This window comes from Notechis scutatus, chromosome 1 (assembly GCF_049901735.1).
Source record: "Notechis scutatus isolate UNSWTSFEM ecotype Mainland chromosome 1, rNotScu1.2, whole genome shotgun sequence".
Classification (NCBI taxonomy): Eukaryota; Metazoa; Chordata; class Lepidosauria; order Squamata; family Elapidae; genus Notechis; species Notechis scutatus.
This window is the reverse complement of record NC_142009.1, coordinates 70,488,902-70,514,787: the sequence shown is the minus strand read 5'-3', so window position 1 is coordinate 70,514,787 and position 25,886 is coordinate 70,488,902. Positions and strand designations below refer to the sequence as shown.

At 37.6% G+C, this 25,886-nt stretch overlaps 1 protein-coding gene across 3 annotated transcripts in view; it reads right to left on the bottom strand.

Annotated features, from left to right (window-relative positions):
- The window catches only part of PLD5 (phospholipase D family member 5), an 85,234-nt gene that overhangs the window by 42,073 nt on the left and 17,275 nt on the right, over positions 1–25,886 (bottom strand). The window contains exons 1-2 of one of the 3 annotated variants that reach the window (XM_087967328.1): positions 14,134–14,467; positions 3,872–4,008 (exon numbers count right to left, since the gene is read on the bottom strand). In XM_087967328.1, the coding sequence (XP_087823454.1) occupies positions 3,872–4,008; positions 14,134–14,136 (140 nt within the window). In that variant the 5' untranslated portion in view covers positions 14,137–14,467. Of the gene's footprint in view, positions 1–3,864; positions 4,009–14,133; positions 14,468–25,886 lie in introns of those variants that run through there. The other 2 variants (XM_087967333.1, XM_026669316.2) reach the window with 2 other exon arrangements.

The following is a 25,886-nucleotide window of genomic DNA, read 5'->3' as shown; positions in this document are numbered from 1 at the left end:
TTTTTTCCCTTAGCCTCTCGTGTTTTACGGCTTGGGTAATGGGTTGTGTGATGGGCTTGCGAGTTCTTTTGTTATGGTATCCTGGGCCGTTTGTGTTTTGATCTCTTTTCCATTAGCCTCCTGTGTAGTAACGGCTTGGGTAATGGGTTGTGTGATGACCTTGTGAGACTTATTGCTGTGGTATCCTTGGTCTTGTGCTGTGATATTCTGGGTCATTTGCTGTGTTGCAACTTCTTGAGTTCTTGTGGTGTAATTTCCTGAGTTTTCTGATGTGATATCCTGAGCGGGTGGCTGTGATGTAGCATTCTGGGTTTTCGTCTGGCTTCGGGTTTGGGGTCTGGGTCTGTGTTCTTGGCGTCTGTCAGCTTGTTTGGTTTTGGGGTCGGGGGGTGCGACAGCTGGCGAGGCAGCCATGTCTGTTTTCTGGATGGTGGTTGTCCTTCATTTATAGGATGGGCCTGGGTCTGATGAGGGGGATTGGCGGTGGTGTCCCATATTGTTTCGGGTCTGGTGTTGGTTTTCATGGCTGGGACTCATTTGTTGGTGAGGGCTAGCTTCCAGATGTCTGGTAGGTGGGAGGTATCGTCCCGTCTATTCATGTTATGGGGGTGTTTCTCTATCTCGATGGCTTCCCTGATTATTCTCCTGCTGGAGTGTTCAGTGTTGGATATTAATTTGGTTCCTTCGAAATTAATTTCATGTCCTGTGGCTTTAAGGTGGTGGAAGAGGGAGGAAGTATTTTCTTCTCTTCTGACTGCATTTTTGTGTTCTGCGATGCGTGCATTTATTCTCCTGTTGGTTTGTCCAATGTATGTGGCTGGGCAATTGTTGCATGGTATTTCATAAACTCCTTGGTTTTCTAGCTGGATCTTGTCTTTGGGGTTTCTTAGGATGTTGGCTATTTTTTGGTCAGTGCCAAAGGCTGTCCTGATATTGTGTTTGTGGAGAATTTTGCTGATTTTGTCTGTGGTGCCTTTGATGTAGGGGAGGAGTGCGATACCGTTGTCTTGTTCTGTGTCTTGATTTTTTTGGGGGTATCTCTTTTCGGATTAGATTGGTGATAGTGTTTCTTTGGAATCCGTTGGAAATTAATACGTGAGGGTGTATAGTTCTGTTCTCAGGTGGTCTTTGTCAGCTAGGCATTTGGTTCTGGAGATGAGGGTCTTGGCTACGGAGTTGATCTATGCAGGGTGGTGATGGGATTGTGCATTTAGGTAGCGGTTGGTGGTTTTTTTTTCTTCCAGTAGATGGTGTGTCCTAGGGAGCCATTGGGTTTTTTGTAAATTAGGACATCCAGGAAGGGAAGTTGGTTGTTGGTTTCTGTTTCCATGGTGAATTGTATTTTGGGGTATAGGTTGTTAAGATGTGTGAGGAAGTTGTCCAGTTTTTCTTTCCTGTGTGGCCAAATTACAAAAGTGTCATCTACATATCTGAGCCAGAGTTTGGGTTTGTGTTCAGATTTGTCTAGAGCATTGGTTTCAAAGTGTTCCATGTATAGGTCGGCGATGACGGGTGAGAGGGTGCTCCTTCTATCTGTTTGTATCTTTGTCCATTGTGCATGAAGTATGTGTTGGTTAGGCAGTGGTTGGTCAAATCTAGGATGTGTTTGGGGGGGTTGTATTTGTTTTGGATGGCTGTCAAGGCTTCTTTGATGGGTACTTGGGTGAAGAGGGATATGACATCGAAGCTCACGAGTAGGTCGCTGGGTTGTAGGTTTTGTTTCTTTATTGTTTCTATGAAGTGGAGGGAGTTTTGTACGTGTGAGGTGATGGATTCTGTGTAGGGCTGGAGTTTTTTGGCGAGAAATTTGGCAAGATTCTGTAGAGGTGAGCCTATGGAGCTGACTATGGGTCTGAGTGGTATTCCTTCTTTGTGTATCTTGGGGAGGCCATAGAGCTTAGGGCATCTGGATGATTTTTTTTCTGGGGATGATTCCCTGCTGGATCTCTTCGCTGATGGGAGACGCTTTTATTTTGGATTTGGTGATTTTTTTCTAGATAGGTGGTGGGGTCAATATTCAGAGGTTTGTAAGCGGGGTCTTGGAGTAGGTTGGATAGTTTGGAGTGGTAGTCCGATGTGTTCATTACGACTGTGGTGTTGCCTTTATCTGCTGGGAGAATGACTATGTTGGCTGCATCTGGGTTGATTTTGGTTAGGCTAGCTTCAACTCCGCATATAATGTTTTCAGTGGGGATGCGTTTGGTGGCGACTGCAAAGTTGAATCCTTTGGAAAGGACATTGGTTTCTGCTATGGTGAGGGTTCTGTCTGATATGTTGTGTACTGTTTGTTTCATGTGTTGTTTTGGGGAAGGGTTGGGTTTCTGGCCAACAAAATTAGACTTGAAATCATCAACGTCTGTTAAGCCTGGATTCCCCAATGGGTGTTAAGGAAAACAAACTAAACAGAACGTGCAGTGAAGTCAGATAGGAAGACAAGTAAATGTGTGAGATAAGTTTTCTAGTTAACACGCAGTAAAAATACAGATACGCTTGTGCTATCAAAAATATAGTTTATTCCATTTAAGAATTATAGCATAGTCAAAATAAACGGTCCATTAGTCATATATCAATTTCAGTCAAGTCGTCGGGGATACTCTATTTGCAAAGTCCGTGTTGAATAGCCAATGTCAGTTCACTTACAATAAATCAGTCCAATCTTTATCTTCTCTCCGTTGAGAAAAATCAACACTCCTTTTTCTCTCCCCGTTCCAGCAAGAACGCAGTCATCAATCCATCCAGTAATTAGGGATCAGTAAGCCAGAGAGAGAGAGCTGCTATTGCCTCGCTTCTTATATAGTGCTTTTACAACCACACCCTTAATTACATTCTTGCAGTTAAAGTTACACACACTTTAATTAACAAACCATGATACCTTATTTATTATTTTTACCCAAACCAGTTAGGGTATCCCTAACAACGTCCTCTGTTCCAGCAACCCACCCAGAAGCAACCTACACAGAGAAGAACAAAAAGCACTCACCAACCTGAGGAAAGACAGCAACATAGTCATTCTCCCAGCAGACAACGGCAACACCACAGTCGTAATGAACACATCAGACTACCACGCCAAACTACCCAACCTATTCCAAGACCCCGCTTACAAACCTCTGAATACTGACCCCACCACCTACCTAGAAAAAACCACCAAATCCAAAATAAAAGCGTCTCCCATCAGTTTTAAAGGCTTTAAACCTTGAATTGGTGCTGTAATCCTCAAAAGTACAGTGGAAACCAATGCAATTTGAGCTACAGTGGTTTTTGCACAGGTGAATTTTAAATGTGTGTGCCACCTTCTCAACAACAATCCCTAAAAAAGAAGGTTACATTCTCATTCACATTTGACTTGCATGGCTTTCAAGAAAATAAGGGGAACACTAGAGCCATCAACAACAGTATGCAAAAAATGGGCTGATGAAGTTCCATTTTTCCCCTGTAAGCTTTGCTAGAAACATTCTGAACTCTGTTCTGAATGCCCAGAAAAATATATTTGAAAGCATAGTTAACTAAAGAATCTTACCTGCAAGTAAATCACATTTTAAATATGATCCATACATCATATAACCTTTATTTCTGTTATTCGTTTGGATGTTTGTTTGTGTTAATATGAGAAAGTAGAATTTGTAATATGACCATGGAATCTGATCAATTTAAACGTACGTTTAAAAATGTTCTCTATTGAGCTTCAGGTTCAAATTGTTGTCAAATTAGAGATTATTTCAAAAATCAGACATTAACATTGTTCTTACAAATTAATTGCAATCCACCTTTTTTTTGTACCTCTAAAGACAATTTTAAACTTTCTCTCTATGTATCTTTTGCATCACAGCAACCATTTATCCCCAAAAAAGAAGCTTTGTTTGTTACCTCTTACCGACAGTTATTTTGACAGTTTTTTTCTGTGAGTCCATATTCATCTTCTCCCACAATATCCACAGCTGAAAATATTAGTGCAACCAGAATTGCAAAGCAGCAAACCAGTGCAAAAATCACGATGCATTTTTGCTGGGACTGAAAGACATTAAGGAGAAGAAACTGAGATCAGAATAGTCAAGTATGTTTCCAGATATACACTATATAGTTTAGTCAAAAAATATTTTTGCTTTGATCTAAAAATTGCTCAAATTTGTATCAGACATCAAAAAAGGCAAAGCATTGTCTTGGTCTTGACTATTTTTCCACAACCTTTTTTTTCTTTACTATACATCATGTATGCCATGATATGGACAAAATGCTTTAATCTTTTGTCAATTATCCTAACTTTAAAGAAAAATAGACTCAATAGTGCTCAATACAACCCGCCCCCCCAGACACTTTCAGGTTATTTGAAATAAACATAACAAATAATGCTAAGAAGAGCCGTAGGATGCACAAAGAATGGCTCTCATTCCATACTAAAATTCACACCTGCCTTGGAGGTATGGGCGATTATTGCCTTACAGCTTATCATTATTGAGAATTCCACCCACTCATGAGAACTTTGGTAAGAAAATGAGGGCTACCACCTAAAGAAATTTAAACTTTTTTTTAAGAAAGAGAGAAAAGTACTGATATTGTGCTGGATACTGTCATGCAACAGCTTCCATTTTTCTTTTACTCACCATTTACATTTCTAGAATAAATATATATCCTAAAACCTACTGAGGAAAGATCTGATATTCTATTTCATATCAAAACTAACAAATAGAGCATAGCTGCTGCATAGTAAACTATGCAATTTCTTCAAACAAGACCAATTCACTTTATTTTATAAGCACAAATTATACCAAATGGCAATGAAAAGCATTTTATTTTTTTTCCAACAGGAAATTAACATCTCAATCCATCTGAATCAAATTTTAGGCAAATATATGTACCACAAACATGCATGTTAGAATACACATCCAGAAGTTGGTCAGTCTGTCAGTTAAATAATAAATAAGTGGCCAATTAATCCAGACCAGCATCTCTTGCATCCACTGGGACAGACCTGAGTCAGTCCTTAAAAGAGTATTAGGATCCCTAGACTCAGCCTTAATTCCTTTCATCAGAATAATCCATCCAAAGAAATCCTGGGGAAGCAGTCTCAGCCGTTTCTCTCTCTCATAGCAGAGTCCATGAAATTCCAGACATGACTAACAATCAAATGAACTTGATAATGATGAATAGTGTCAGCACCACACTGTATGCCATCTAATCAGCCAGCAGGATGGAGAATGGTGCCATTCTTCGGCCACCCTTTGACTAAATGGCCAATGTCAAAAAAAAACAGGTTAAACTCAGCACTAGCCTCAGCAACACAAGAGATCCATTAAGTCCTGTAACTTAGAAAGCAACCTACCCTAGATGCTGGGCCAATTATAGCAATAGCCAAAGGCTACAAAAGAAAAACAAATATCTACACTCAGGATATGTCTAGATTATTTGGGGCAGCAGTGCCCAAACCCTGCAGTCTCCCCACAACGTCCAACAAAGATGCAGCTTGATCTCCAGCAAACAAACAACCGGAAAATCTCTCATGGGAACATGGCAAGTTCCACTGCAGCAATGAAAAACTGTCCCAAGAATCTCTCAGAGTTTGCAACCAATACCCTAAAAAATGCCAGATAACAAAACATAAATTGCAAAACAAACCAGCCAAAAGAATAAAAAAAAATCCTCCATAATTGAATATAACCTAAACAAAAACTCTCCCGTTCACTAAAACCAGGTGACCTCCATGATACCATCTTAAAAATTAAATATAGTGGTAGACACAACTGAAGTAATCTTATGTACTCTTCCTGAAATCTGATAAAAGGAATGAATTAGATAATATACAAGTAGGAGAGCCAGTTTAAAGATAGGTTCTAGCCTTTGACATAAAGCCAGCTGGGTGACCTTAGGTCAGTTATTCTCTCTCAGCCTTAGAAAGAAGGAAATGACAAATCATTTCCAAGAAAATATTTCCTAGAAACCTGCAGAATATTGCCTAGTCCAGGCAGTCACCAGGTATCACCAGCAACTTGAAGATGCATATATATATAGCAATAGCACTTAAGACTTCTAAGTCTTATACCACTTTACAGTACTTTACAGCCCTCTCTAAGTGTTTTACAGAGTCAGCATATTGCCCCCAATAATCTGGATCCTCATTTTACTCAACTTGGAAGGATGGAAGACTGAGTCAACCTTGACTCAGGTGAGATTCAAACTGTCAAATTGCAAACAACCAGCAGTCAGCAGAAGTAGCCTACAATACTGCACTCTAACCACTGCGCCACCACGGCTCTTATATATAAGTATATTGATAAATCTCTGGACAACTATCCCAGTGGTTTCATGTTCATGCAAATAACACTGGAGACAAAATGAAAAACCACAGATCCCCATGCTGAAATATGTTCTTTGGGATTTAGATTTAAATTTTAAAAATCAGCTTAGCGGGCTTCCTTTCTTTTGTTCAACCATGAGTCAATTACTTGTTCTTCCAGCTCTTAATGATAATTTCTATTTTAAATATAAATTCTTCATCCCACATAACTCACCAATTCTAGTGAGTTTCTCTAAGATATATACTTAAAATGATTAGAACCCTTAACCATATTTATGCAGATATTTGAAAATATACAATACTAATGCAGCCTTCCCCCATCTGCTATGCTCTTGTAGTATTAGGCTTGCCAGCTGGAAACAGAGAAATTGCAATCCTAACAGATCAGGAAAGATCTAGTTTGGAGGAGGTTGGCCTGATGTATTTATTTTGATAGCATGACAGAAGACATAATAAATTATACTGCAAATGAACTTGGGTTGTTTTTCAAATGCACACCACACATTTTCCCCTCTATAGCTAAGTGTTATCTGTAGAGAAAACTGCCATCTGTGTACTGAAATATATGTTTCTTTCTTTCAACCTCAATTCTCTAAAGCTATCTAGGTCTTATTCAAAGCAGAAATGGAAAGACTGAACACTGCTTTTGGGAATCAGTCAGTGAATTGAAATGAACTAGAATGTGCTACTTCACATCAGAAGAGCAGATCTTCTACTGTGAACAAAAAAAAACATAGAAGAATAGAGTAGTAATCATTATTAACAAAAGGATGTTAAAATTAATACTCAAATATTAGACCCCAAAATGAAAGAATGATGTCAATTCAAGCCCAAGGCAACTTAGTGATGCAAGACAATGTCCCAGCCATAGATATGAAGCAAACAGAAGATGAACTAATCTATGCTAATTTGCAGCACTATGTCAACACAACACTAGAAAGAAAAAAGACAACACGCTAATTATAGCAGACTGGGATGCTTAATCTGAAAGGAAAACACCATCTGAAATAAAGCAGGTGACAAACAAATGGTTCTGCCAATTAAATTAAATTTTTATAACAGCTTAAAACAACTACTTTCTAACAACTTCTTCATATGACTATCACTAGACAATACACTCCATATGCAAAAATGGAGAAGTTCTGTTCAGTCAGCAAGAGCCAAGTTAGATGTTGTCTGTGGGTTAGACCATTCATTTCTTGCAAAATTCAAACTAAAGAAAAGAAATAAGGTCACCAGATTCACAAGAAACAATATCAGCAATGTTTCCTTCGATTATGCAGTGAAGATAAAGAATGAATTTAATGGCTTAGATTTGATAAATTGAGTGCTTAAAAATCTCTGGACTGAAATTTATAACATTAACAAACATATAAAAAAGGACTGCATAGGCTACAACAACAAATTGTGAATCACTCTTAAAAACAAGTGTACTGGACCAATTGAACAATTTGTATAATAATCAGGAAACTTCTTACAACAATGGAGCAGTTAAATCAGAATCAGAAAAGTACTAAAGTTGTACATGATGACCTTATTTTTTAAACTTATATGCAGAATATGTAATGAAAAATGTTGGTTAGAAAAAATAAAATGTGTAATTAAAATTTCTGGAGGAAATATCAAGTACCTTAAAAAGCTGTTTACACCACTATGCCGGCTGGAAGTTATGAAGAACAGTGCAAAAGCTGGTCTGCTGCTCAATGTTTTTTTTTTAAAAAAATACTAAAAAAATAAAATTATGCCAACAATGGATATAAGCAGAGAAGAAGCTGATGCTTATCTTCCTAGGCTCAAAAATTCACAGGGATGGTGATGGTGTGGCCATGAAACGAAAAGACATCTGCTACTTGTGAGAAAGATGACATATCTAGACAAAATATTCAAGTGCAGAGACATCACACTGACAATAACAGCATGAATTGTAAAAACTATATTTTTCCCAATTGGAACATATGGCTGTGAAAACTGTACCATCAGAGAGGCCAAGAGAAGATAAATTAATGCCTTTGATTTATGGTGCTAGAGAAATATGGTTGAGAATACCTTGAACCACAGGAAGCAAAATGTTACAATTCTAACACAACACAAAACTGGCTTGCTTGCAAGAAGCACTAATAAGGATACTGATGTTTAAACATTTTAGAACTATAATGCAAAAGCAAAAGACTCAAGAGAAAACCCCAATGCTTTTGGGGGGGGGAATCAAAGGAAGTTGATGGAAGACAAGGTTGCTAGATCCTATCACTGATGACACAAACATGAATTACAAGAAGGAAACAGTTATTGGCAGACAATCCTTGTGAAATGATATCCATCAGGTTGCAAAGGCTGAAAAGCAACTGAATGAGTAACATATCATATGAGAGTTTAAACAGCCACATTTACCTCTGTGTTCTCTAACTTCACTGATCCATAATAATTACAGCTGATTGTGCCTAATTTAATATCAGTAATTGCCTGCCATTTAATGTTATGTAGTTATAGTAAGTTATTTAATCCTAACCTGTTGAATAGTTCTAACAAATGTATACTACTACTGAATGTACTACTGAACATTCATATAAAGTCATTAAAAGCTTGGGTAAGGGACCTGAATCTGAAGTATATTGATAGTAAATTTCAGTAAGGAATTATGTGGGGTCTTCGGTGCTCTCTAAGCTTGGTTGCTTTCTTCAGATACTACTTTACCAAACTAGGTAACATGAACGGTACTAGGAGTGGGGCCTGCTCTCATCTATATATACTCTTGGTGGGAGTATCATGGATTATTCCTATTGTTTACTGTTAGCTTGTTTTTGTGAGTTGGTAGTTCTTTGACTGGGGTATTGTTTATTTCTTGAATATCATCTAGTGTTAATCTTGTTAAACTCAGCTCTGGGCGTTGATTGCTGGTGAGGAGGTGTTTTGGTTGTTTTGTTTCCCCTTTGACTTTTTGATTGTTTCTTTGAATGGCATGTAGATGTTATTTATGTCTGTTAATGGCTGATTTGTCTGAGTACCAGGCTTTCAAGAATTCTCTAGCATTTTTGGACTTGGCTTGGTCTAGGATGTTCAGTTTCCTATTTGAAACTGTGTTTGTCTTTCCATATGTTGTGAAATTAAGGAGTTTTCATCATGTCTTTTGACTGTTAGTGTTCATGGATGTGCTCTGTTAGTCTTGTTTGTTTGTCCTACACTGTGTCTGTTACAATCCTTAAACTGTTTGTTGCAGATAACTCCTGTTTTTTTTTTTCTTCTGGGGCTACTGAGTCCTTTGGTTTTCTTAGGATGGTTTGGAGGGCTTGGTTTGTATGCTACAGTGATGCTGTGTGACTTTAATAGTCCATTGGGGATTTCTGAGATGTTTTTGTTGTATAGCAGTGTTATCCTTTTCACAGCTGGTGCTTTCATACTTATTTTCATGCCTTTTCTGAAATAATCATCTGTAACTTATGAAGCTTCCTGAATTAGGCTGAATGATCAACTTTCAGAAGGCTGTTATGAATGCCTTTTTTATTTTTGTTTATTTTCTTTTATACACCAACTCTCCTTTCTGAACTTGCATCATCTATGCCTTGATAAACTGTTTTGAGCTAGTCAAGTAAAGGGATTTACAACATTTCAGTGGTTGTTTTTCATTGCTTTTCTACTCTTTTTTTAGTTTTTTAACTTTGTAAACTGCCCAGAGTCCTAGCAGAGAGATGGGCAACCATATAATTTTAATCAATAAAAAATATAGAACATAGAATCAAATGGCTGGAAGGGACCTCAGAAGTTCTCTATTCCCCTGTTCAATGAAGGAGATCTTATAGCATCCTGGTCAAATGTTTGTCCAGTCTACTTTTGGAAACCTCCAGCAATGGAGAACTTACAACTCCAAGAGCAAGCTATTCCATTGATTAATTGTTCTGTCAAAAATGTTCAATCTTTCTTGAGATCCAATCTAGTTTGAGTTTGAACAATATTGGATTGATGGATATACTACAGCAGAGGTCCCCAATCCCCAAGCCGTGGTCCACATGAGCAATGGGCGGGTGCATATGTATGCCTAGCTTGACTTCCATGAGCAGCAGGCTGATGTGCACAGTGGGCCAGCTTGCACACATACCAGCCCACCACTTCTGCAGCCTGGTTCCCTCCCCCCCCAAGTTGCAAACTGTAAAGGTTGGGGACCACTGTACTACAGTTTGTAATAAATTGTTAGAAAATGTTTAAAAGAATGTTCTGTGCATAAGTGTAAGAAAAGAATTTAACACCATGTGAATTAGATGCTTTTGTATATTTCTAAAACATAATATAACTGATTCGTCTTTTTTTGGCGTATTCATGTTCAATAAAAACAAAGTAAAGATAAATAGGTATTTAACTGAAATATTAAATGTCACATACAAGTTCCAATTTGTCTTCCTCAATGTCCTTTCATCTATATTTTTAATAGAAAACTATACTGAGATTCTCTGCTTTATGTAATTAAAGTTATTGCCTATAATTTAACATAGGTTATAAGATAATTTTATTTAATTTAACATAAAAACCTTTCTCTGCTTAGATTATGTTTTTTGGCCCTAATCACCAATATTGTTTCTGTTCTTTTCCCCCAAGAATGAGATTACAAGTATTCCCTGTCAGGCTTTGAGTTGGTTACCATAGTAACTCCTTGGTTTTTTGTTTTTTTTTCTTTACAGAATTCAGACTTCTGCAGTACAAGTTTTATTCCTGCAAGAGTACTGGGAAATCAATAAATAATAAATCTGTAATTATAGGAAGACAATAAATCTGTAATTGTAGGAAGACTAAAACAATATTAAGGAAGAGTGATATTTGGGGAATATTCTTGTTTTGTATGTCTATATACAAAACAAAATTGTATTGAAACTTATAAGTACATTACAAACAATACATACACAAGAGAATGGCATCAAATGGTGCAAATTCCTTACATTGGGGCTGTTTCTGAATATTACAACTACATGAATATATTACATCTTACCCCCAAAGATGAAGCAAGCCCCCACTGGCCTTATGGAACAGCGTTAAGACTTGCTCTGCCTACTAGAACAGCGGTTGCCAGCTGGTGGGCCACGGCCCACTGGTGGACTGTGAGAAAATTTGGGTGGGCCGCAGAGAAATCTCACCCCCCAGAGCACCCCCCCAAAGCAATTAATCCAGGCTGTGCAGAAACACAAGGCCACACCACCCACATGGCCTGTGGGAACCCTCCCACCCACTCACTCCTTACCTGGCAAATTTGCCTGCTAAATTGCTATTTTTCCTTTTCCTGACCATCAGCTGTTCTGCTGGGCTGGGAGATTTAAATTAGCTAGGAAGCAGGAAATGATTGGATTTCTTGCTTTCTAGCTAGTCTTTAGATTTTCGGCTCTGCTTTTAAGCACAGCCGAACCTCTCTTAGGACTGAAGGTTAGGACTGAATTATTCAGTGCAGACTTACGGCAAGCAAATTTGAGAGACGGAGCTAGCCGATGGCAGATAGATAGATCACTGAATGATTCTGTGAGCAACTCAATCTGCCTGCCTGCCTTGTCTGATTTTGGGTAAAAGTTGCTCTTTTTTATTAAAAAAATCAATATTTATATAAATATTTATAATATTTACATACAAGGTATGCCAGTCACATGACCACCAAGCCACACCCACAAATTAGGCCATGCACACAGAACTGGTTAGTGATCCCTGGGATTTAAAATTATGAGTTTGGTGGTCCCTGAGGTCCAAAAGGTTGGCAACCCCTGTACTAGAAGATGGGGTCTAAGAATATTATGCAACCCTGGAGACGCCTGAGCCCTCTGTCCTGTTAACCTTTTAGACCTGTTAAGTTTTTAACTGGTTTGTTTGTTTTTTTTAATTTTAGCTTGTATGTTTTAACCTTAATTCTTAACTTTGTTCTGTGCTTTCTAATCAGTTTTATATGATTTTATGATGGTGTTTGTAACCACTTAGATGAGGTAGATGCTGTAGAAATTTGATAAATAAAATACAATTAATACAATAGAAAGGATATTAATTCCATTTTGCAGAGGGCAATAGAGGAAAATTTTATGCACTGGCTGTTTATTATAAAACTACATCTCAATGGATGTCATGTTGAAGAAACGGTAATGCCCATTTGCATTATCTACACAAATGATTGTCTGTCTGACTGTCTGTCTGTCTTACACACACACACACACACACACACACACACACACATGAAACTCCCCTCTGTTGAATAATACCCCATTTTATAAATGCTACCTATATTTGTTACTCAGTACTACAAATTATTTTCAAACAAGTTGCTCTCTACAATTAAGATTGGACCATTACTTGACCTTCTTGTAACAAGCTTTAATATTTCAAAACACTGTATAAAAATCATTGAATATATAAATAACACATGCAGGCTGAACTCAAATGGTTTCTAACTAGGACATGGTCACATTAGTTTGGCTTATATTTGCATAAGAACTGTCCTAAGGTGTACTCCATTTAATAGTATGGTATTCCATTATATGTGTTACTTATATTTTGCCACATCCTATCCAATGAAAGCAGTTAAATGCTGCCCATGTCTACATATCCCATAATTTAATACAACTAAGAATAATTTCACCTTTCCCTGCTAATATTCAATAATTTTAATGAATATATACTGAATATGTTACCAGACATGACAGAATATTGCCACTAAATAAAATATTCACTGAATTACTTGTATAAAATGGACTGTGCAAATAGGAAAAATGAAATCATTCAAACTATAATGAGGATAAAGAGTAAGCCATGTTGATTTGGAATAAACAATCTGACGAGCTTAGTTTCTGCCTGAATAACAGGATGGAGTACAAACAAGCTGTTTTCCTATTCATATCAGAAGCTACAAGCAGGAAGTTACAGACCTGACTTTTGAACCAAATCATACCATGCTGTACATCAGCTGATTTATTTGGGCACCAAATCTGAAGCCAAACAGTCCAAGGTACGTACATACATACATACAGACAGACAGACATATGCTTAAATTTACTGTCAAGTTTATTTGATAAAAAATCTGGCAAGTTGCACAATATATCTGTTCAGCTAAAAAAAGATGCCTTAGCGAACAGCAAACTATCCTTTTCATGTGTGAAATAATCAAATACGTACTGCTCACTGTAGCATGTTTCTTTTGCCCTAATAGCATCGTGATTCTGATAAATTATTATAAGGTTTATAAGATTTTCAGACGAGAGGCTGTTTGCATAATTTAAAAAATATGATCAATACTTTTCCAGTTGGGAAAAGCAGTGCAACCTGCTCACCAGTCTCTAATCTAAAGGTTCAGAAGATGGACAAGCATTGCCTCCCTAATGAGACACTTAATGCTGATTTCTGATTTTCCTGATTTCTAAATGTAGTAAAATAAAAGTATCCATCTTATTTATTGATTTAGTATACTTTTCTTTACTTCAATTATTAAAGATGTTATAAATGGCAGGCAAATATAACAAACTCACTCAAAGTGACCCAAAAGCAGCAAACAACATATGCAAACAAACCTTTAGAAGTAAATGTAAATCAGTATTATCTTTGAATACTTGTTTTATTTACAACTGATGGCATAAGACTATATTCACCAAAAAGACCAGATATTTTCTCAAACAATCCCCTCGAGGCTTCTGTTAAAATGTATATGATCTGGATCAGATATGTTTGTTACCAACTTACTGTGCCTTGCTAAGACAACATTGATAGTGTTACTGATTTTCAGTTGCACCATGCTTTAATTAATTACTCTCTGTTCTCAGTAGCAGATTCTACTGCATAGCATTTTGCATTTCAAATACCAAGAATTTATGGGAAAAAAAATATTAAAAGCATCTTACCATTCTGATCCTGTAAATTGCAGCAGCATCAAATGAACTGCGGCCGCAGTACTATTCACGGGAGCCAGAGATATAAGAAGTACAGAGATGTGTGGGAAATGTATCCAAGCAGCTTACATTTCAGTCATTCAATTGCTAGCCACATTGCTTTAAAATTCATCAGCCAATCAGGATATAAAAAGTAGAGCTTACAACAGAAATCTTTGTTTACACAGCATAGCTAGGGGTGTATTTCCTTCCCGTATAAAAATACAGTGTTGAAGCGTCATCTAAAGATTGACTACGCAGTCTTTGTGTAAACAAATGTTTGCAACCTATCCAAATCCTGACTTGTAAATAACCTATGACCTCATACATGGGCTGCTCCAAAGTCCATGATTTCTCCAACTAAGCCAGAAAATGGAACAGCTTTGCCATAGGCAAAATATGCAGTTATATAATAATAGTAGATATTAATAGGAGATAATGATTTTTTTTTAATCCTATGATTCTTTTTAAAATTACATTTAAACATGAGGACAAATAGCAATTAGGTGACTCAGACACTTAAGAAAATAATAAATGATTAGAATACTCATAATTCAATATAATTTCTTTCACTTCAAAATATAAAATTAACTGGTTAAATTCCAAAAGGTTTTATGACATTGTCATATTAAAATAGCCTGCTCAAAAAAAAAAAGACAGAATGCAAAACAATACCTTGTTGGAGAGTCTTTCTCTGAAGAGAGAGAGAGAGAGAGAATCTAATGAAAGGAGTCTATGTAAAAGAGCTACTCCATACATTTTTGCACAAAACATCTCAGAAACAACAAACTCCCCCCCCCAAAAAAAACCCATATTTCTCTAAAACCAAGGTTTTAGAACATCTAAGAAAAGCTCTGAACTATTAATTCAGTCTCCAAATTGGACAGTTGCTTCTCTTATTCCATAGAATTCCTCTCTTCCAATGCTGTTATTTTCTACTTAGTTATTTTCTACTACGTATCTACCAAAATTCTTCTGGTTGCCCTCAATATCCCAACATAAATTCAAAAGACAATGAAAACAATCACAATGGCTTATCATTGTGTTCCCCCATTTCATAATAGGAAATACCTGCAACAATGACATATCATTTATTTTCTGCAATTTCTATAGTTAGCCAACCACAGCCATTCTGCCTCTAACAAAACAAAGTTCACATTCCATTTTTCCCCTATCTCCCAGGCTCCAAACATCATCTTTCCACAAGTCTGATAGCATGTTTCTGAAGCTTGTCTCTTTCTACATTTAGAGGTTACTCTCTACCTCCCCCAATTCAGCTACTAGATCAACATACAAACATGGTCCCATATTTGATAGTGGTTTTTACATTTGAACTTCCTTTGATAGCTTCTATGATTCTGAAGAAGTAGCACTCACCTTCTCTGAGGGCTCAAGCAAAGGACCCCTTAAAAGTAAAGCCATAAAGAGAGGCAATTTTTTGAACATTTTTTTTACTAGAACAGAGGTGTCAAACTCAAGGCCTGGGGGCTGGATCTGTCCCATGGGGTGCTTAGATCTAGCCCACGGGGCCTCCCTGTAAACAGCAAAGGACTGGCCCGCAGTGCCTCTGCCAAAGAAAACAGAGCTCAGGAGGGCTGCGGACGGCTCTCCCACGCTCCATTTTCCCTGGGAGAGGGTTGCAGGAGGCCCTCACAGCTGAAAACGACATGAGTGACATTGAGCTGGCCACTCCCACTCTGGCCACACCCACCATGGCCACATCCAGCCTGGCCCCAGAGGTCAAACACAACCCTGATGCATCCCTCAATGAAATCGAGTTTGACACTCCTGAACTAGAACTACGTGGCTTTATTATTTTACTAATAACAACACTGTTAAGCACAGTGTGTTAAATTTGTTCAAAGTCAAAAACAATAAACCATGTGGTCAGACAAATGTGCATGCCCAAAGATCCCAGAAAGGTTACCACAACTGTTGTTTGTTTATGCATTGGATTAGAAACCTTTTTAATTTTTTGTCCTTATCATTCAGCACAAAAGCAGGCACACTCTGCAAATGTTTACAATTCTTCCTAGGAGTAGCAGAAGAAGGGAAAAAATCTTAAAGGAACTATTTCCGTTAAAAAAGATTTAACTATTTCAAATTTTATTATTTTTTCCTTGCTTTCTATGCTAAAAGAAGCATCTCTGATGAAACAAATATTCATCACATGATATGTGCTGAAAATTGCATTTAGATGCTTCAGTGGCTCCAGTAAACAAGGATGGACTCTGATGAATTCTCTCCAGTGGCTCTAGAATAACATTGCCTAAAGCTATAATATAGGAATAAGAGAAAATACAAGATTTTGTTCAAAGGGTCAAAATGCTGCTCTTGCAGAACAGCAATTGGTAGTGCCTATTATTTAGATCCATTTTTGGTGTTATTCCAGGACATACAGTATAGAACTTATTATCTGCAGTATGAGAAGAAGCATTAACTTGCTGGTCTTGGGCATCTTAGCATGATTAAACATGAAAATTAAGACAGTGAGTTAAAAATAAATTTCTATGATTGCTTTACTTTTTCCTGAAGAGTAGCTCCAGAAGTCCATTTTCAGAAGTCAATGGTGAAAAAATATTCCCTTCTTATAGAATCTGTATTAATGCAAGTTCTCTTAATGCTACTGAACTGGGTTCAGTTCTGTCAACATGTATGGAATCACTCCATCTGGCCAAACAGGATTAAGTGTAATCAGAAGGGAGGATGACAGTTTTTCTTCCTTTTTTATCAAAACTTGATTTAAAAAAACAGATTCCCTGAATTGATGTTGAAATTCATTATGAGCTAATGAAAATACATTTTATTTCACTCAGTCAGAGATAAAGTATCTGTCAATTTCAAAGTGTGATTTTGCTATGGCAGCCATTTTCGCTGCTCAGCTTGCCACAGAACCAAGGGGAGATTTTGCCACAGACCCAATGGAACGCTAGTTCTAGGCAACAACAAGAAATTGTTCCATGGGAATCAAAGTCATCTAATCAAATCATCGATGAAGACTTGGACCGTTTCTAAAACAATATCCAGATACCTAATTGGATGTGAACTACAGTAGTGGGGAGGAGAGAAAAAGTTATTCTTTAACTATATGAAAACTGTGGGATTTAAGTAGAGCTGGTTTTGCTTTCATGCTATGCTGAAATGATGTACTCAATAAAGCTTTGCATTAAGGGACTGGATCATCTTGTCAGTGTTTGCTGTGTTGGGTTTGTCAGTTGGAACCTTGACAGTGTCTCTGTTATCTGGGGGGAAATCTTCCCTTGATTATGAGATAACTTAACCTTTAAGATGAAGATTTATAGGCAAAGGATGTTAATATCCCCAAATATCCTTTTTTTCTAATGTTGCCTGGTTCTTCAAATGCACCTACTGCTTGAAGATAGAGATTTAATTACAAGTATTCAGATTCTGCTGACTTCTAAATTACAACATTGCTCTCTGTTCTACATGAAGCAACTGTTTCTGGTATAGAATGTTATTATTCATTTGATGCACACAGATACAAACACATATACACACAAATACAAACACATAGACCTATGAGGAAGAAGACAATACAAAATTCTGAAATCTGCACACTGATAATCTGTTTATTTCTGGATATAAATTAAGATACTTATTTTGATATGTAAACTTACATGTAAACTTTGCTATGAGCAAAGATATGGTTTGCTGATAATAAGATATTGCAAAAGCTGTGATCTATATTAGCTTTTCCATGACTTCCGAAGTTACCTTAACCTATCTAAGAGAATAGGCATATTTTTAACTCAAAAGAATGACTATCTTTAACCACAGCAAAATGGAATGGCATTGAATAGTGAAAGGCACTGAAACACAACAGGTAGTGATAACTGGGCAGATAACAGAATGATTAGCAGCAGCTCAAGCAAACAAAAACAGAATTGCAGAAAGGCTAAAGGCTGGTGATCTCCTTTCTGTACATAAGAGAGAAAGCAAATAACACAAAACATATAAGCTTTTTAAAATAAATAAAGAAATGAATGGCAACCTGCCAAAAGATTTTGTTAGGTCAACTCAGCAATATGAATTCAATCAATCAACCAGTGTAAATGAATTAAATCCCTTTTCTCTATTCCTCAAAGGATTTGTTTTGTTTATTCTTTATATATACCCTCTTGTGGCCACTAAGAAGAATAAAATAATACAATCCGTTGCACAAATTATAGCAAGGCTTTCTTTTATTACATAGCCCCGATTCTCTCTGGTGAGGCATTTTAATACATAAATAGAATAACAGAGTTGGAAGGGATCTTGGAGGTCTTCTCATCCAATCCCCAGGTCAAGCAGGAGACCCTATACCATTTCAGAGAAATGTCCAAACTCTTCTTTAAAATCTCCAGTGATGGAACATTCACAATTTCTGGAGGTAAGCAGTTCCACTAGTTAATTGTTCTTACTGTCAGAAAATTTCTTCTTAATTCTAAATTGGTTCTCTCCTTAATTAGTTTCCATCCATTGGTCCTTGTCTTGCTTATAGATGCTTTGGAGAATAGAATGGAAAATCATCCTTACTAGGTGATGGTAACAGATCTCTGAAGAATTTGTTTCCCTTAGACCTAGCATATTTTTGTTTCCATTGTAGTCTCCAAAGCAGGGCAGCCCATACTTATAAAGCCACCACAGAATATCCAACTCACACTTATAATCAGGATCATGAGGATAGATATATCTGCAGAATTCAGGTCCCCAGTCCGTTCAGGAGCCAAACTAAAATGGTCATGAAAGGTGATGCTCAGGAAGGGAGGGGGATCCAAGACGACCCGAGCTAATCAGAAGAGCAAGAAAGATCCCAGCTCTTGACCATGTGATCAGCTAAATCAACAAAGAGGCATTCTAGATTATTTCTACAGCATGGCTTGCATTATGAGAAGATGAAAATACTACTTTAAAATGGAAACAGCCAAGAGAAAATTAAAATGTCTCTGTTTGATGTTCCAGGGATGATATGACAGCAACATGATGAAGATATCTTCTTTTAAAGCCATTAGTGGAACTTAAGGATAAACCTTAAGCCAGTGGATCACCTAGTTAACTGCTGCAAGAAGATTGCACAGACTCACTGCAAACAACAGCAGTCAGATATAACAGCAATAATGGTACATTGGAAGATTTGCAAGAAATACCATTTGCCCATAAGCAAGAACTGGTGGGACCACAAAACAGAACAGAAAATGAAGAATCCTTTAGGATGTTAGAGGACTGTCACACAATACTCCATATTTAACTACTGTCTATAAGAAAAACAAACAAAGTCTGAATAGTGGACACTGCAGTACCTGGAGGCAACTGTATAGAAGAGAAAGCACATAGAAAAAAGGTTGCATATGATATCATCAATAAGAGAAAAAAACAGCTTAAAAGAAGGAAAAATGTGTTTATGGTGGAAATTAAAAAAAAATGATTTGGAACTAAATGAAAAGGTCTAAAGAAGGAGTATTGGCACAGTGAACAGAATTAAAAATAAGAGTGATGACATGATTTGGAATGAAATTGAAGTGAGGAAATATTGGAACAACTATTTCAGAGACTTGTATGGAGTAACGTGATATATTAAAGAATAGAAGTGAAATGGAGGTTATAAATGTTTATATTCAAGATAAATAGGAAGTTATGTGATCAGACATTGAAAAACGATTCAGAATGCAGATGTGGATGCTATAATTTGAAAAATATTAAAATATGGATGTGGGTTGTTTTTGGAGTGCTTGTGCCGTTGTTTAACGTATGTGAAGGATGTATTTATTGTTGCTAATTGAAAAGAAAATGCCATTATTGTTTCTTTATATTGAAAGAAAGATTATAAGAGTTAATAGAAAACTATAGGGAGATTAGTTTGTCAAGTGTGTTTGGAAAGGGTCAGCCCTCCCAACACAGGAAACACAACCAAGTAAGCTAATTCTCCTTTATTGTTAGGCCACAATAACAGAAGGATTGAAAGTATAAATCTCTTCCTGTCTGATCAGTTAGGGTGGATCCCTCTCAATTTTTTTCTCTGAACATTAACCAACTGTGTATTCCCCCCTCCTTTACCGATTGTTCCCAATGCAGCATTTCTTCCCCTCATTCTCTCATTCCCCCACAAATTACAGGACAATTATATGCAGGAGCCTGATTTGAGAGATGACAATGAACAAAGTTCAGCAGGAGATTTATTCTGATTAAGCAGTAACAATTTTTGTCTTTCAGATGATCATTTGAAAATGTATAAAAGTGAGAAATAAAATGTACTGTAAACTTGTTGATTTAGAAAAAGTATATCATAAGGTGAATGGGCTTTGTACTACTGTGTTTCTCCAACAATATGCCCCCCCCCCAAATAGGAAGACCCAGCATGTTTTCTAAGGCATAAAATGAAGTTAAGCCCCTCCCCCCAAATTTAGGCTTATTTTAAAACATGCAAAATGGGGGGAAGGGCGGGGGGACTTACCATTAGGAGCACCCCACGGGCAGCCATGCCTCGCCACCAGCCGCTCCTAACGGGCTATCATGGCGGAGCACAGAGAGCTCCCGACTCCTGCCAAGCATCTTTGCTGCAGACCCGAGACCTTCAGCACCCGCCGCTGTTGCTTTCCCTTCTGCCCATGGCGCCACCGCGTTTGGAGCACATTTGGAGTGCTGCTGCCATTTGGAGTGCCACCGCGGTGTTTGGAGCTGTCGCTTCTGCATTTGGAGCGCTGCCGCCATTTGGAGCATGTTTGGAGTGCCGCCACCGCTCCAAATGTGCTCCAAATGGCACTTCAAACACTGCCGCGGCACTCCAAACGTGGCAGTTTACTCCAAACGCGCTCCAAACAGCGGCAGTGCTCCAAATGCAGAAGCGGCAGCTCCAAACACCGCGGTGGCACTCCAAACGGCAGCGGCGCTCCAAACATGCTCCAAATGGTGGCAGCGCTCCAAATGTGGAAGCGGCAGCTCCAAACGTGGCAGTGGCACAGGCAGAAGGGAAAGAAACAGTGGCAGGCACCGAAGGTCTTGGGCCTGCAGCAAAAGTGCTTGGCGGGAGTAGGGAGCTCTCCGTGCTCCTCCATGATCACCTGTTAGGAGCGGCTGGTGGCAAGGCATGGCTGCCAGCAGGGCGCTCTAGGCAAGGATGCAAGGGGGGGAATTAAGTCACTCCCGAAAAGATGGCCTAGCCATTTTTTCAGGGCTCAAAAAAAAAAAAAAAAAAAAAAAAAGACCCAGCCTTATTTTATGAGAAACACGGTATAAAATATTTTGCACAAATATGAAGTTAAAGGTTCCTGAATATTGTAAGAATAGGAATAAAGAATCATGAGAATAAATAGAATTAGACAAACATACTCTGTTGGGTCATCATTTCAGAGATCTGCCTAAACAGAGGAACTGAATGAACCAGGGGTGGGCAGAAATGCAATGGGAGCAAGTGCAATTTCCAACTTTCTGTCAGTTTCTCCATGAGTTTCCTTGAGGGAAGTTGACAGAGAACATTGGAAAACTTCCTTCTTTTTTCCTTCCTTCCTTCCTTCCTTCCTTCCTTCCTTCCTTCCTTCCTTCCTTCCTTCCTCCCTCCCTCCCCCCTCCCTCCCTCCCTTTCTTCTTCACTCCCTCCCTGTTCCTTCCTTCCTTCCTTCCTTCCTTCCTTCCTTCCTTCCTTCCTTCCTTCATTTCTCCCTCACTCCCCCCCTCACTCACTCCCTTTCTTCTTCACTCCCTCCCTGTTCCTTTCTTCCTTTCATCCTTCCTCCCTTCTGTGGGATTTTTGGATGGGGAAGGGAGTGAGGCAATCTACAAGTGGCTGAGAAACTGTCACAGAACATTGAAAATGAGGATCACATGATCACAGCAGCAATCTAGCAGTGCTGAAGCAATCAACACTTTTCCAAAGTTCATTCCCTCAGGGGATTAATGGTTAATGGTTCCCAGCATCCTGTAAATTAACCCAAATGAAATAATTTTATTGACAAGGTTTTGCCCTGTGATGCACCATTTTGCCCATTTACAGGTTACAGACATGAGCATTTTAGCAGTATGGTAGATGGTAAGTGGCTTAATACTGAATACAGAATGACTAACAACATTTATAATATCAATTCAAAGTAATAAGATAAAACCACAAAAGCCAAAAATAAATGAACAGAAACTGGCAACTGAGGAAGCCAATTGATCAACACACTGGAGTTAATCTAATTTCCTGATTCTCACACACAGGAAAATAGCCAGATTTTGGCTTTCAGAAAAGCCAAAGTAAGACAAATGGGTGGTTGCTATTTATCAACCCCAAAGATCAGATACTAGTATGTAAAAATTTTATCATTAAAAGGTTTGTAAGAGGAGTGTAGGGTTTCTTGCATATGCATATAAATAACATAGCTACTGGTATGAAAATAATTAACTAGGCTGCATTTTTCAGAATTCATCTTAGCAGTTGCTATTGCCTCTTTTTATAAGACAAGAAAGGGGATAAAGGAGCCATTAGCTACATTTCTTAATCCATATTTTTGCTTTTTGCAAGCATTGAATTTTTTTCTCTGTGACCACCAGAGAGAGCCACAATGTCACACAGCCCTGATATTCAATATATTTACAAGGTTTGAATGGAGGTGCATTGCATATATTTAAAACATTAAACATGTGCAGAAAATTCAAAAACAAAATGAAGAAAATGATTAGTTAAGTTAAAACTAAAGGACAGCTTTCTGAAATAAAGGATTGTCCTTTATAATAAAAGATGTGTGAACACTATATTTATAAAAGAAAAATGGATCAAAATTCCTCATCCCACCATCTGTTCACTGCAGCTCTTTAAATGGCTTTAATGAGTTCTTTAGGTATTTAAATTGTAGATATTTCTAAGTCAAACCTACATTATTCATCATTTTTTCCTTTCATTATTCTTTCCTTAGAGAATTAGCTAATTCACTCACAGCAAATTCAAAACTGAAGTTGGTTGGCCAACAAGTTTAAATAAATGAGTAAATCCCTGACAACATAAAATATACCTTCACATATCCAGTATACAAGTAGATACAGACCTCATTTCCTTTGGAAAAGACAGTGATGCATGTGAATATGATTTTTGAGACTAAATGGATGAAATATTCTTGGAAATTTTCTCAATATCAATAACCACCTACCAAGGTTAAAATGAAAATTATTATATGATTCTGTCACACCTGAATATTTATTCATAGGATATGCAGTGAATATAAAGAATTACAGTGCTTTTTCAGTTCTGCAATTCAGCAGAACTGTTCACCAGGAAAAACAATCCTTGGTAAGTAGGATAGTGTCTATTTCATGAAGTTTCAGGAACCTGGCAGCCTATCTTGGTTTGAGAAGATACTCTTTTACTCCCGTGAAGTCTGATTTTGCATATGGGATTTATTTATTTAGATCCCATCTTTATTATTTTAGAAATAACTGAAGGCAGCAATCATACCTAACATTCCTTTCTCTATTTTTCCCATAAAAAATTCTAGGTTCTACTATATCACATGACCTAAAATGGACACCTAACATCAAAAACGTCATCAAAAAAGCACAACAAAGAAGGTTCTTTCTGCGCCAACTCAAAAAGCTCAAACTGCCCAAGGAGCTGCTGATATAGTTCTACAGAGGAATTATTGAGTCTGTCATCTGCACCTCTATAACTGTCTGATTTGGTTCTGCAACCCAACAGGACAGACACAGACTTCAGAGGATTATTAGGACTTTAGAAAAAACAATTAGTACCCACCTGCCTTCAACTGAGGACCTGTATACTTCACAAGTCAAAAAGAGGGCTGTGAAAATATTTACAGACCCCTCACATCCCGGACATAAACAGTTTCAACTCCTTCCCTCAAAACGACGCTATAGCGCACTGCACACCAGAACAACTAGACACAAGGACAGTTTTTTCCCAAAAGCCATTACTCTGCTAAACAAATAATTCCCTCAACCCTGTTCAACTATTACAAAGTCTGCACCAGGGGTGGGATTCAAATTTTTTAACAACCAGTTCTGTGGGCATGGTTTAGGTGGTGGGCGTGGCTTGGTGGTCATGTGACTGGGTGGACATGCATTGGTGGTCATGTTATTGGCTGGGTGTGGCCAACTCAATATCACTCACATCGAGGTACGCATCTCCTCGCCTGGCATCTCATGACTGTGGGGATGCTGCAACAGTCGTAAGTGTGAAAAATGGTCATAAGTCACTTTTTTCAGTGCCATTGTAACTTTGAATGGTCACTCCACACAAGCAAAGTACCAGCAAAGGAGGGGGAAAAAACTCCAGAGAAGTTCCTGAGACAGGAAGTCTAGTCCTGCCAAGAATGTAATAAGGGTTAACGGAGAGGCAGTTTCTGTAAGCAACACCAGAATATTTCCTTCCTGCCTTCCTTACAGGATTAGGCCAGTAATTTCTTCTAACAACCGGTTCTCTAAAATGCTTACAATGTTAACAACCGGTTCTAGCGAATAGGTGCAAACTGGTAGAATCCCACCCCTGGTCTGCACTACTATTACTGTTAATCTTCTCATCACTCCTTATCACCCATCCCCTCCCACTTGTCACTGTATGACTGTAACTTTGTGCTTGTATCCTTGCAATTTAAGTATGATTTGATTTCTTATTGTACCCTATGACTATCATTAAGTATTGTACCTTATGATTCTTGATGAATGTATCTTTTCTTTTATGTATACTATATTTGCACCAAGACAAATATTGTACACATATGGAAATAGAGCATTCTTAATCTGCATAAAAACACAGCATTCAAACAGCAGTTGCAATTAAGCAAAAAAAAAAAAATCAATGGAGAAGTCAGCAAGTAAAATAGTCATAGTTCTAGACCGACCCATACAATGAACAAGAAGTGGGATTATTAATTCTTTACACCAAGCACAACAGACGGGTTAATGAAGTAAGATGAGGTCTATTATTCAAAGTTCTGTATAAGGGATGCTATTAGATCCTGCTCTAACGAGAACATGTTGAGAGAAGCCTCAGCTTCAGGAAGTATAGCATCTTTTCCTTCAATTTATATTTTCAATCGAAAGGATATAGGAATACACATTTCTTAATAAATAAAATTATTATAGTTATATTTAGCATGTCTTTTCACATTCTTTTTTAAAAGACCTTTAAAGGTAGCATCAGCTTTTCAAGACTTTTGATTTAAAAAACTAAAATTACATATTTATTCATCTCTAGAATTAATTAATGTATTGCATGCCATAACTACTTTTAACACAATATCTATGGAGATTCTCAATCATGTCCCAAAGGTACTTTTGCAAAAGATAACTGGACTTTCTTTGGTTTTTTTTCTTGAAAACGTTTCATTTCTCATCCAAGAAGCTTCAAGTTTTCAAGGGGGAAAAAAACAAGAAAATCCAGTTGCCTTTTGCAAAAGCACCTTTGGGATACTCTTAGAACAATCTTAAAGATTAAGAATAGTCATTTGTTGAAATATATTAAGTGCAGATCTACTAAGGAAGCTGATATTTATCATCATATTTTTATTTGAACTTTTCTTTGATGATTGCTTGTGCATTTGGCATGACACTTATATTTTCTGTGACAAATAAGCTCTGATCAAGAGAAATAACTGATAGTGAATTTGATATGGTGTTTGAAACTTGCACCAAATGAAATTGGTGTTAGGGAAAGGAGAACCAGAACAAATCTGTACCTCCCAATCCCAATTCCTGGGTCTGGTCTACAAAGACATCATGATGGATGGTATTGAAACTTG